General features: G+C 36.0%; 2 protein-coding genes across 2 annotated transcripts in view; both read left to right on the top strand.

Moving 5' to 3' along the window:
• The window catches only part of LOC121953560 (phospholipase B1, membrane-associated-like), a 100,475-nt gene that overhangs the window by 71,394 nt on the left and 15,674 nt on the right, over window positions 1-13,407 (top strand). The gene's annotated exons all lie outside the window — the stretch shown is intronic.
• On the top strand, window positions 3,987-11,070 carry LOC121953686 (activator of 90 kDa heat shock protein ATPase homolog 1-like). The gene is made up of 9 exons (XM_042500884.1): window positions 3,987-4,211; window positions 6,202-6,392; window positions 6,699-6,781; window positions 6,869-6,986; window positions 7,387-7,478; window positions 7,647-7,775; window positions 8,562-8,663; window positions 8,795-8,846; window positions 10,052-11,070. The coding sequence occupies exons 1-9, from the start codon at window positions 4,132-4,134 to the stop codon at window positions 10,222-10,224; spliced, it is 1,020 nt and encodes a 339-aa protein (XP_042356818.1). The 5' UTR covers window positions 3,987-4,131; the 3' UTR covers window positions 10,225-11,070.

Below are 13,407 nucleotides of genomic sequence, written 5' to 3'. Positions count from 1 at the left end.
GTAATGTTCCGAAAATAAAGTTGTAGCAATATGAGAAAAATGGTCGTAATTTTCTGAGAATAAACTCATAACATTATGACAATAAAGTTGTAATATTATAAGAAAAAAGTCAGAATGTTACCAGAATAAAATCATAGTTTTATGAGAAATAAAAGTCATAATTTGTAATGTAACTGTAATATTATGAGAATAAAGTTGTAAATTCACAAGAAAAAAGTCATAATTTTATGAGACTAAAATTATAATATTATGAGAATAAAGTCGTAATTATGAGAATAAAGTTGTAATGTTATACGAAAAAAGTCATAATATTACGAGAATAAAGTCATAATGTTATGAAAATAAAGTTGTAGTATTATGAGAAAAAACTTAATTTTCTGACAATAAATATGTATCATTATGAGAATAAAGTTTACAAGATAATTTAATATAATATAATTTTACAAGAAAAAGGTCATAATTTTATGAAAATTAAGTTGTAATATTATGAGAATAAAGTAGTAATTTTACGAGAAAAAAAGTCATTCTCATAAAATTACAAATTTTCCTATAATATTAAAACTTTATTCTCAAAATTGGGACTTCATTATAATATAATGATTTTATTCTTTATTAAAATTTGAGACTTTGGGAATAAAATAATTTTAAAAAATCTGTTTAAAGTAACAGAAAATACAATAGGAATTTAGCAACACCAATAGACAAAACACAATTAAATAGACAAGAGCACTAGTGAATGAAAAACTAGTGTAAATCAGGACTGAAGTATTGACATGATATGGAAAAAGTGTAATGTGATGTAAATATGCCCCAAATGTTTACTTTGCAGCCTGTTTTACTGCTGCAGTACTCTCTTACAGTATTGGACCAGTTTCAGAAAATGTTGTTTCTCTCACTCACTTAGACACAAAACGTGGAAAAAATAAGGTTACAGGTTGATAAATACCAAAATTACCGCTAAACAGGTTACTTTATTTATCTGTGTGGTTTAAATCGTATTCTCCTTAAACACTTTAAACTAAACAGCATTTTTTGTGTATTTTTTTCTTATTTCCACCAACAGTCTTGTTCATATAAACAGAAAATTTGTGGGCAATTATTTGTGTTGTTAACAGGGTGAATAATGGTGCCGCACTGGTAAAAAAATGATAACATTTTGATTCATCAGCAGATAAATTGAGAATTTTTTAGGTATGTGTAGACCCTCTGTACCCGATATAATTTATTATACTGATTACAAATTGCAGAAAATGAGAAAATATAATTAACACCAAGTGTAAATGATCAGATGTCCTTTTGTATCTTGATGCAGAATGTTTTTAATGCCAGATGTTGTATTCTCCTTTATCGTTGGTTTGAAAAGGTTAGAAAAAGTTACATTAAGTGTCAAAATACAGAATGTTTATCTCTTCCTGAATTTTCCCTTTTACACAGATAGTCACTGATATATTTAACAGCCACCTTTAGAGTATTTTCAGTGGTATTTCTCTCTCTTATGCAAACCCTTCCACACGCAACACCCTGTGAGTCAGATTGGTGTAATTATCAGTAATTATCTGTGCTGGTGATGCTTATTACGTCTGCCATGGAGGTTTTTGTTTTCGCTCTTGGAAATTAGTTTAATCTGCCTGACTATTTATTATCTATTTCCGAAACCTCACAACAGATTTTTTTTATTGGGTTTGAGCCAAAAACATCTGATGAGTTTTCTTCACTGATCTGGGATCTAAAAAAATACGGTGATGATTATATTTAGCCTCACAGCCAGAGGCTTCAGCAGGAGGGACATAAACAAACGAGGTTCATGTTGTCTGCCGCAAATCTCACCGTCATTTCACACAAAACTCTAACCGGTACACATGAGAGAACAGGTGTGATCGATGACATTAAAAATTTCTGCATCCCATTTAGTTGAGCTGGTTTCGGGGTATTGTGCCTGTGACTTACTGGGACACTTAAAGGAACGCTTCACTACCAAATGACCGCTTGTAAATCACTCACTCTTTGTTTTGATGAATTCATGAAGAAATTTTTGTTCTTCTCGCATGTGACCGTATCGGTGTATACGCAGGTGTACTCACCTCATACATTTGGAAGAGTATACCCCCTTAACCATTCGTTAACCTACCCACCAACCTACTAGTACACCCACCTCATCAACTACCACTACACCACGGGTCTCCAGTGAATAAAGAATCCAAAAAAATGCAGAAAAATATTGTTGAATTGAAGGCATATGTAAGTGCACATAACAACTGCAAAACTATATTAAAACTTTTCCAAATAAACAGAAATCTTTCTGACAGGCAACTGAACGAAAAGGGAAATATAAGCTATGCTTTCTTTAAAGACAAAAAATGTCATTTTACCTCACTGAACATGAGAGCTGCAGGTCCCACGTGCCTCCAGTGGTTAGTTTGTTTGTGTAAGTGTGCGACGTTTGTGCTTTAAAGGGATAGTTCGGATTCGTTCGGAAAAGATATCAAATTAAACTTGTTAAAATGTACATTTTGGTGTTATTTAATTTGCGTTACTCTTACTATATTTGGTATTTATCATGAGAGAGTTTAGGATCTGGTGGTCAAAATGACTACTTATGGCTTCTCTGGAATTCAGACCCTTCTAGTTTTAATAAAAATAAAGCTAAAAATAAAGGTATAAAATGTATAAAACTAGGGAAAATACAACATTTTAACCCTTCAACATCCTGCACAACTGTTTGGTAGAACACATTTTGAGTCAGTATGTCTTGATTAAAAATGTGTTGAATTCAACTCAACCTGCCAGAGTCACCTCTACCATTTGGATGAAGTATGTTAGACTAAAAACAAATCCACTAGATGTCGCTGTGTCTTTAAACAGTCTGCCTTTTCAGCTCAACTCCTACAGGAAGTTAAGAATAATAAAAAAAAAAAAAACACCAGACATGAGGAGGGATTTCAATTTTAGGCATATTTATTCAGAATATTACAGACCCAGAGGTCTTAATGAACAGATTTCTGTGACTTAAAACAAAATATTAAAATCTTATAAGGGTCAAATAATGATAAAAAAAAAAAAAAAGCTCTTAAAGTTGATGTGGTCTTTCACTGTAAAGGTAGTGAAGCTCAGCTAATGAAACTAAAATTGACTTATTTGCTAAAATATAAATTAACTTATGATCATTTGTTGTTGTTAAATGATACATTTAATGTTGTCCATTATATATACAGTGAAAAAAAACAAAGTATGATTTATTTATTCATTTTATTTTATTTTTTACTGTCTGAAACCATGTTTCACCAAATAATTGAGTTGGCCTTTTATGGTTAAAGTCCTGATGCTGAGACAAAAAAAATGAAATAAATAAGGATGAATATTAACTGTTGTTAATACCATATGTTTTATGTTAGTACATTCTGTATTTGGTGAAATGAATATATATACTTTTTTCCCACCATTTCTGACATTTCCAAAGTCCTGTAACGGTAAATATGCTTGGAAATTACATCAGTGCTGGTAATATTACCATTTCCATGATCACTGATTGATATATGTTGGTATAAAAACATATTCCAAGCATTATAACAATAAATGATTTGTAATTTTGATTTTTTTTCTTTCTCAGCCGTTCATGGTAATCATGGTAATCTGCCTATCTTTTAAAAATTATGGAGTATGATTTAAAATTTAAAAAAAAACATTCTTGTTGTTATTTGCCCAAGGACATAAAAATGAAAAAAAAATGAAATAAAATTAAAATAAATCCATTGTTTTTTTCTTGATAAGGAAGTGAAAGGGTTAAAGAGGTTAATCAGTGCGTAAATGCAAAATCAGAAACTAAAAATAAATAAATAGGATAGGTACAGCTTTATAATTCTATATATATTTTTTGTTATCCTCAAAGTTTTCTTTCTGTCCAAAAAGTCGGAACTATTCTTCTGAAAAACAACTTCCGGCAGGGGGAACACTTTTACCCCGTTGCCCAAAGTTCCGTTTCTAGTAAATTCTTTGCCCGGCGCTTAATCGCGGAGGCACCGCCGAAGCTCCAGCAGCAGCCAGAGGCTTCTAGAAACAACGTGCACCGGGACAGTCACCGGCAAACACCGCTCCCTCCGCACAGCGACTCACCTCCACACCGCGGGCTGAAACATGGCGAAATGGGGAGAAGGAGACCCTCGCTGGATCGTAGAGGAGAGAGCGGACGCGACTAACGTCAACAACTGGCACTGGTGAGGTTTAATAAAGGGCACCGACTGCTAATGCTAATGCTAACATCACACACTGTGTTCGTATTTATCTCGAGCCGCGCCGTTATTTTGGGATTTCTGCCCTATATGGAGAAAAAAATAGCATCTTTTAGATAATCACGGGCAGCTATGAGTGTTAATTGTTAAGTATTATACAAGTAAATAATCACATTTGAGCGTTTTAATCGAGCTAATCTTACCGCTAACAAGCTAGCTTGCCTTGTAGCTAGCTAATAGCTTCTCGTGCATGTATGTAGGATGGTAGTCGTTAACAGCGTCATGTGTCCGTTACAACACGCGTGTTTTTGGGTAATAACACGCGGTGTGATGATATCATGTGGTTAGAGAGCGTCTGTGTTTACATCTCAGTTGAAAACATGAGGTAGCCCCGGTTTCAAAGTGACCATCGCGTTTAAGTCTTTGTTGATCTGATGTTTTTGTTGTGAACTGCAGTAGCAAAAATTAAATGTGTTTGGTTTGTAGCGCATATTTTATAAATCATAATGACCTGTATGAGTTTTCTCCATGGAAACATAATTCAGTTCAGAAATGTCAAACTTCACCTGAGTTTTTAGAAGACACAGAAGTAATCAGATCTGATTTTGGATTGGATCAAATTTTGAAAGTTTGTTGTTGAGAAGGAAAAAAGTCAGAGATCAGATGAGATCATAGAATCTCAGATTTTAAAGAAGCTCTTTGTTTTTCCCAAAATGAAGCTTTGGTGACTTTAAGCATAAATGCTAGGAGTAGGGGAAAAATATATACAACATAGTATTGATACACAGACACAAAGTATCCACTTTTTTCCTTAAATAAATGAATAACTCTTTAAATTCAAATGAAGCATTTGGTAATCTATTAGAATAATACAATCAATTACTTTTTCTTACCACTAAATACATGCTGCTGTAAAAAAAAATGATTGAAGTAACATAAAAACTTAATCTTACAAGATAAAAACAGATGTTGACAAAGTTATTCCTCAATTAGCAGTTGAATAAAGGTGATAACTCACAATGTATGTTATCACAGCACTGTGTATCGCAAAACATTCGAAATTGCGATAATATTGTATCATGACCTCAATAATGTGATCATTTCTTACAGTTGGGCCTCCAGTGATTCCTGCACCTAATAAACACTAGCAGGCTGTTAATGTGAAGAATAAAAACGTGGGGCCAGTACAGACCTGCCACTCATGAGTTAAATTTTCTTCCAAGGAATTAACTGTTGCCAAAACTTAGGCTCCAAAATGGCACTCTTGAGATAATGCCAATTATGATCCATTTGGCCATAACCACTGTTAAATTTTATTTAGACCATTTAAGTTATTTAAGTGACTCAAAGTAAAGCATTTCTGAAAAAAGTAATAGACAAAGTTTGTAGCAAATGAACATGTGCAGCAGTTGCAGTAGTATTACTATAGTTTTCTACAGTGTATTGTACAACAAACTTTGGACTGTTGTTCCTGGCTTTCACACAGCTGTTAGTTTAGGTTTATGTCAAATCATGTTGTCAATGTAATGCAGTAAAACCTCCATGTTAAAGCTATATGTTCAGCTGTAAGCCAGGATCATAACGCTTTTATGAACATGAAAATTAATAGAAAGCAGCAGGTTAAACGACACTATTAAACAATGCAGAATGTGCTTTAAAATGATCAGCAATATATTTATTTATAGTATTGTGATGGTACCAAATTGTGAATCTGCGATATTACACTAGTGTATAAAAACAATACAATACTTTTGTTTCCCAATACCACAGCAAAAAGGAAAATAAAATGGAATAATTGTTTTCACAGTGCTGGTACAGAAAAGTCACGAGCACATGCTCACCGTCATGTGGTGGGTTTGTTAAAGCGTAGTTTACGAACATTATGGAAATGAAGAACAAAAACACACTTGAGTACATATTTAAGAAAAAGATGCAGATTTGATGTTTACCTGTTTTGGATCTTCTTACTTTTCAGGACTGAACGAGATGCGACAAACTGGTCTTCGGACAAATTAAAATCCCTCCTCCTCGGGCTGAGCGTGGAGAGCGACGACGGGAAATGTGAGGTGACAGAAGTCAGCAAGGTGGACGGAGAGGCCTCGATTAACAACCGCAAAGGGAAACTTATTTTCTTTTATGAATGGAACCTGAAAGCAACCTGGACCGGTGAGACTGGGTCTACTGTTGGTTTTGTTTCGGAGGAAAAACTGGTCAAACGCCTGCTAACAGTGGTGGTGACTGTGTTTGCCGCCTCACCTGCCTGCTGCAATGTTTGTTTTCTTTAAAGTCTCGACCACACTCTCGTTTTGACTTTCATATGCGTCTTAAAATAGAAACATATTTGAGGAAAGTAACTCAACAGCTGATCAAAAAGAACTTTTCCTTTGTTATTATTAACCACATTATAAGGACGAATGAGAGCGAAGGTGCTTTGAGTCTCTGCTGACATCTGCGTCCTCTTTATTCCACCAGGTGAGTCAAAAGGAGGAATCAAATATAAAGGATCAATTGAAGTTCCAAACCTTTCTGACGAGAACGACATTGAGGATCTTGATGTAAGTCAACTGAAAGACTTGTTGTTTCTAACCGACTGAGCGATGCAGGAACAGTGTGATAATCCCCGTCCTGTGATCTTTGTCCAGATCTCTGTATCGATGAATAAAGATGAACCCGAGACGCCACTGAAAAACCTGATGAGGACGAAAGGAGCTGAGAAAATCCGCGAGGCTCTGGGGAGCTACGTCGGGTTCTTAAAAACAGGCGAGTGGAGCCGTTTTTTATTTAGAATTCCTGTGATCATTTGTCTTCTCTTTACGATGGTTTTGCGTCTTCTCTCCTAAATTTGATATTAATTTAGTCTAGCTTCGGTTTGACTTTCTTCAGATATATTAACATAGGCATTGTTTTTCAACTGTAAGTGCTGGTAACAATGTTGTTTCTTTTATGGCAGTATTTAGTTTTGCGATATTGAGAGTAGAAATCCTCAGAATTTATCCAATAAACTTTCAGAATTAAACCATTTGTATTTGTTTAAGGTAGAAGTGCTTTTACTTATTCGGTAGTGATGAAGAAAACGTTACTTATTAGTAACTCTTAAAGGACTTCCTGGTAATATACAAGTTTTTAAAAAAGTTAAGTAATATTAATTTTTCTATTTCAGAGTTCACGCAGGGAATGATCCTGCCTACAGCCAACGGCATGACCAAACAGCTGTCCACATCACAGTCCAAAGCCAAGCAGGATAAAACTCGGGTTTGTCAAAAGTTTGAGCCATCGGCTACATTTTACATCTTCAGACGAAGCTCCTTCCCCTAAATAATTTACTGTAACAGAAGCATCAGTTATGAACAGTGTTTTCCTGCCGGCGGTGCGGCAGTGATCCTCTCTCACCAGACTTTTTGTTCTCGTTATGTGGAGCAGATTTCCTCCTCGGGCAGCACAGCTGCTCCAGTCAGCACCGGCGTCAAGATCCCCACCTGCAAATTCAGCATGAGAGAAAAGTTCCTCACCTCCCCGGCTGATCTCTACCGGGTTTTTCTCAACCAGGAGGTGAGCTCACCGTTTGTCCGCTGCGTCTCTGCTCACTTTGCTCTCTCAGACGACGAAACTCAAAAACTAAACCACCAAGTTAAGCTAAGCCTACAAGTAACATTAAAAGTGAATTAATTTAGAAAGGAGAGAATTTTGTAATATTAACTTTGACGAGATGGTTTATAGTTTTTTGTTAGTGTTTTTGGATATTATTTATGAGTTTCATGATTATGGTTTTTGGGAGAGCGGGGTCATACGTGAGTATCGGCCTTTCACCTGTGTCGGCTTTAAAGGAGAGAAGGTCAAGTGTCACCATACTTTTTGTCGTCCGCACTTTTCCTTTGATCGTGCACAAACTTTAAGTCAAAATAATCACAGTATTTTGACTTTAGGTTTGTGCACCTTAATAAAGATATATTTTTGAGACTTTTTCAGAGCCTTTATTTGATAAGACAGATATAGAGTGAAAGGGGGACAGAGAGGGGGGATGGCATGCGGCAAAGGGCCGAAGCTGGACTCGAACCCGCGGCCGCTGTGGCGAGGACGCAGCCTCTGTACACAGAGCGCCTGCTCTACCAACTCAGCCACGGGGCGCCGCACGTTAATAATATTTAACACATTTTTTGAACGTGTTTTAGGATCTCAGCGAATCTTTTGTCGCGTGTGGGACAGTATACCAGCCTCAGCCTCTCAGCGGCTTGTAGTTTGTTTCTTGTATTTGCTCGTAAACGATTAAACAAAGATTCGATTTGTCCTCATCAGATGAATTTCTGATGTCAGTGTTTTTGTTTGTAAAATCTGCAGATGGTCCAGGCGTTCACACACGCTCCAGCCACAGTGGACGGAGAGAGAGGCGGGAAGTTTCGCCTGCTAGATGGAAACGTTTTCGGTGAATTCACAGAGCTGGTGAGACGACGTTAACCCTTTAAACCATAAAATAATAAGAAATATGTTCATCTGTATATCAGCAATGTAAATGTGTTTTGTCATGCTCTATTCTACGACATCACCTTCAAATAAAGTCTTCTCTCCACCAGGTGCCTGATGAGAAAATAGTTATGAGGTGGAGGTATAACAACTGGCCCTGTGGTACGTTTGATTCATTTAATATTGATTATCACACAATTGTTTGTGTTTGTCTGCTGTAAAAAAAAATCATTTAGACCCATTATTGCTCATTTTCAGATATATACTTGTATTTTGGCTTTCTACGAGAACGTTTGTACATGCTTTGGAGTCAAAAAATGTCATTTCTGTCATATTTTCTGTGCTAAAACACCTGTTTTCACTCTTTTTGAAACGCTCTATTCTCTATCCAGTAGGTCTCATTTAGTCACTTTTTTAAAAACTGCATTTGCTGAAATAATTTATTGCTTTCAGACATCGGCTGGTTACATTTTCTCAAATCTTGATTTCCTTCATTTCATACCACAGAAATATGAGAATCTTTAGGAATTTGTGATTGTTGGTTAGACAAATTACACAGTTTGAAGACTTCTTTGTTCTGGAAGGTTGAGATAAAAATTAAATCAGAATATTTGGAAATTTTACATATAAATACACATTTTTTAGAATAACAGTCACACGCTTCTCCACAGTTCATCAGACCACAAACTGGAACACTGTAGATAACACGATAAGACATAATTTAAGGGTGACTCAAGTGTTTTTTTGTCTTTTACTTGGACACCCTTATTTCTGTGGACTAACGGGAGCAAGAGTTTAAAAACTGGTTCAGTATTAAGATTGCTGCAGCGGAGGAACAGCCTGCAGTGTAACCACTCGGGGCGATTATTATTTTTTCTACAGAGATGGACCTTTTGTTAAATAGATATTTTTTGTTAAACCAGAAACAGTCCAGAAATAGCCATCACCAAACTCACAGGACTCCATTTGAGTAAATAGTAACTTTATTATCGTAAACCGTCTCGGTTGGTCTTTCCACTGTTCCAACAATCACCAGCTCCGGTCTGGTTGAAATAAACTCTTAATTCACCCAGTTACATGTAAAAATATTCAAAATATTATCGCCAAACCCGCTAGAGTCCATTTAAATAAAGAGTCATTTTAGAGTATGCAGAGTCAAAGTTGGAAAAACCGAAGTTACCCTTCAAGAAATTAACTAAATGTCTTCAGTCTAATTAAAAAGCGGTCTGTAATTCAGACGTAAGGATATGTAGAATTTGTTGTGACCATTTCCCGCGCTTTGTTTCGGCTGAACACAGTTTACAGTGTAACCGTCTGTGCAGCCTCACACTCTGACGGTAACGTTTGGTTGTGTTTCTGCTCCACAGAGCATTACGCGACCATCACCATGACTTTCTTGGACTGCAGCAGCGAGACGGAGCTGAAGGTGGAGTGTCGAGGCGTCCCGGAGGACGAGGAGGAGCGGACGAAAGAGGGCTGGAAGAGATACTACTTTGAAGCTATTAAACAGACATTTGGCTACGGAGCGCGGCTCTTCTGAAGACGGTCCACTGTAGTTTACTGTTTCCTCTCCTTCGTTTTCGACATTTTTAAACTTCTTGTCCTTCGATCTCTCTGGCGCAAGATGTCCCGTTGTAAACTCATAGCACGAGTTAACGAGAAGAGACGACGAGGCGAGGCCGATCTGTCACCTGTCTGTGTAAATGTTTTAATTTTTTTTTTCAGCATATTTAAATCTCGATTTCTCCCCGTCAGTATTTGGGTCAGTGGATCAAAGGAGCGTACGCGGACCGTGCCTTTGGGACTCTGGATGGGAAAATGGATTGAATAAAGAGAAGAAGAATCTATCGAACCACGAATGCAAATTGGCCTCCACTTCTATAAATATGTAATTACTGCAAGAGCTAAGATAAATGTTTGGTTTTCTTTGATTTGAGAAAAATTATATATATTATGTTGCTTTGAAAACAACATTTTTTACTTGTTTTATGTGTAACTGTAGTGAAGATGCATGTTTCATTTCAAACTGCCAGATGGACGAATAACTACTGGATCTGAACTTTACTCGTGACGTCCGTGACTTAGAGCGTCTGTACGTTTCGGTTCTTTCATTCAGACGTCGTGCTCAATCACGACTCGGACCTTCATCAGCAACGTTAGCGCAAATGTTTCCGTGTTGGAACTTCAACGGTTTCGGTTCGTTATGCAGCTAGCTGGCGTAGCAACTCAAGTTTTGCTATATTGGGCTTCAAAATGTAAATTTCCAGTAAAAAAAAAAAAAAAGAAGTAAGAACAAAGAACAGAGTGCGTCTATTTATTCCACATTTCATCCCCTCACCTGTAAAAAAAGATTAGTTTCTTGGAATAAACCAGTCCCTGTATGCTCTTTATTTGTTTTTTTATTCATGTGAGCACATTTTTTAGCTTCTTGACAATCAATTTCACAGAACTTATTTACACTTTGGTCACATTTCATATGCAAATGTCTTTAAAACTTTAATTTACAAGTGCTTTAAAAATTTAACGCTCAGAACAGAAACCGTTAAGGTCGCTGTTCAGCAAAAGTAAGCACTTAGTTTTAAAGGCTGCTGCATAAAATGGTTTGAAAACTGAAATTTCAACCAAAGAAACTTTTTATCGTACCATAACAAATTTTAACCAGAGCATAACATCATTTTTGTGATTAAAGTAATGAACGAAATGTTAAAGCAAATAGCATGAACAGAAAACAATCTAAAAGTCTGAAGCATTTTAAATCACATAATCTAAGTTCATTATACTTTATACGTGTAAACTTACACCGAATTCAAGTTAACGTATCTGCTGCAAAAAAGGGAACAGATTTTTAATCAAAAATATAATATCTTTTTCAAAAGAAAACAAAAAAAATACTGTAAGCAGCCAAAGGTCTAAAATATAACAATTTTTCCCCTTAAAACAAAAACAAAACAACTTTTTTAATAGTTAATATCCATATATTGATGCTGACCTGAACCGGTACGATCTAAATGAAGACGAACATTAAACTAAAGTGACGTGATGAAACGATTCCTCTGGTTGTTCACTCATAAGCAGATGTAGAGCTCCGACTCCTGAAAGAAAAGAGTCAAAACATTTTAACAAAAACTTTACAGCATCCCCACCCACCCAAGCCCACCTCCCTCCGACCCGCGGCACGAGCAAACAAATAAAAAAATTTAAATAATTTTTTAAAAAAATAACAATTTAAGATTCATGTATAAGAGACAAAATGAAGACACAGAAAATAATAATAAAAAGGAGGAAAAAGAAAAAAAAACTCAAAAAATAAAAAAACTAAACTCTCTGAACACAAAAAAACTGAACTCTTTTGATCTACGCGGCCTTTCCTCTGGTGCCACAAGACAAATTTAAATTTGAGAGCTGGGGTCACAGAGTTTGTCTCCTGGAGTGTAATAAACATTTCAGCCTCATGGTGCCGCTGTTGTCACTGAAGCGCCACTGAGCCAGAGCTCCAGCCTTTAAACATGTCACCTGCTGCGGTGACGCATGAATAAAAACAAAGACCAGGAGATCCTCGTGATCTGTGCTGTGTCTACTGTGTGAAAAAAAGGGTAGAAATGTGAGTTTAAAGGTTGTCAGTTGTGGAGTACGTACCCCGGAGCTGGAGTCGTTGTCCAGTGAGTCGAGGCTTCGTCGTGGTGCCTTTTCCACAACTTCAGCTGGTTTTTTATGGGAAATTTCACGTCGTTTAGGCCTGAAAAGAGCATCATGTAAAATATCTGTTAGAGCTCAAACGATTTAAACAACTACTTAGTGTTTAGTACAAAAACCTTTATCGTCCACAAATGTGGACATTTGACTTCAGTTTCATCATAAAATACATAAAAGACATAAAATACATAAAAGACATGCCCTAAGAACATAAAGCCATATTAAATAGATCTCAGTAACAGAAAGTCAAGCAGATATAATTTACAAATATTTTGAGAACTGCATGATCATTTTAGTCATTTTTCAAGCGAAAATGAAAAATATTCTCATTCTAGCGTTGAAAATATGAGGATTTGGTGCTTTTCTCTTTCATAAATGATTGAATTTTTGTTGGACCGTTTAAAGATTTCTGTTCTTTGACTGATTGAGAAAACAATCTAGAAATCAATAATGAACACAAACACTGCAGCCTGAACCCCGAGGGCCCGCTTTAATATTAATTTATGATATCACTCTGCACACAAAATGCACTTTTCAAAATCAAGATTTAAAAGTTATTATACATTAATATTATTTTCTACCTTCATTTAGTATTTTTTATGATAGTAGTTAGTATTCAGTCCAAATTATAAATATTATATTAATAATTTTCAGAATTTTAACCCTTTAAATGCCAGGTTTTTGTCATGATGCCACTATGTTTCTTATACCGCTCTGCACACAAAATGCACTTTTCAAAAATCAGGCTATAAAATGTTCTACTTTCATTGAGTTAATTTTTGGAAAAGAAATCTGTCCATCTCTACCTGTACAGAGGCCACACACTCATCCCCCTGTTGTCCTTCTGGGCTGCCGTAGACGAGGCTCGCTCCGCCAAGTCTTTGAGGAAGTCAAACAGCTTCTCCGACTCTATGCACTGCCTCCTACACAGCCAAATAACACCATAAATACATTGTTTAAAGTTTATATCCTTTTTTTTTTTTTTTTACCATGTTCTCAAACAGAAATAAATTGTGTCCACACTTCATAA

This window comes from Plectropomus leopardus, chromosome 14 (genome assembly GCF_008729295.1).
Source record: "Plectropomus leopardus isolate mb chromosome 14, YSFRI_Pleo_2.0, whole genome shotgun sequence".
Lineage (NCBI taxonomy): Eukaryota > Metazoa > Chordata > Actinopteri > Perciformes > Serranidae > Plectropomus > Plectropomus leopardus.
This window is presented reverse-complemented; position numbering and strand designations above follow the sequence as displayed.

What these genes read in the sequence shown, in the direction of transcription:
- LOC121953686 (XM_042500884.1), top strand. Translation starts at nt 4,132, where the DNA reads ATGGCGAAATGGGGAGAAGGAGACCCTCGCTGGATCGTAGAGGAGAGA. An exon ending in CCTGAAAGCAACCTGGACCG is followed by an intron (nt 6,393 to 6,698) that starts GTGAGACTGGGT and finishes TTATTCCACCAG; the next exon opens with GTGAGTCAAAAGGAGGAATC. An exon ending in CGTCGGGTTCTTAAAAACAG is followed by an intron (nt 6,987 to 7,386) that starts GCGAGTGGAGCC and finishes TTTCTATTTCAG; the next exon opens with AGTTCACGCAGGGAATGATC.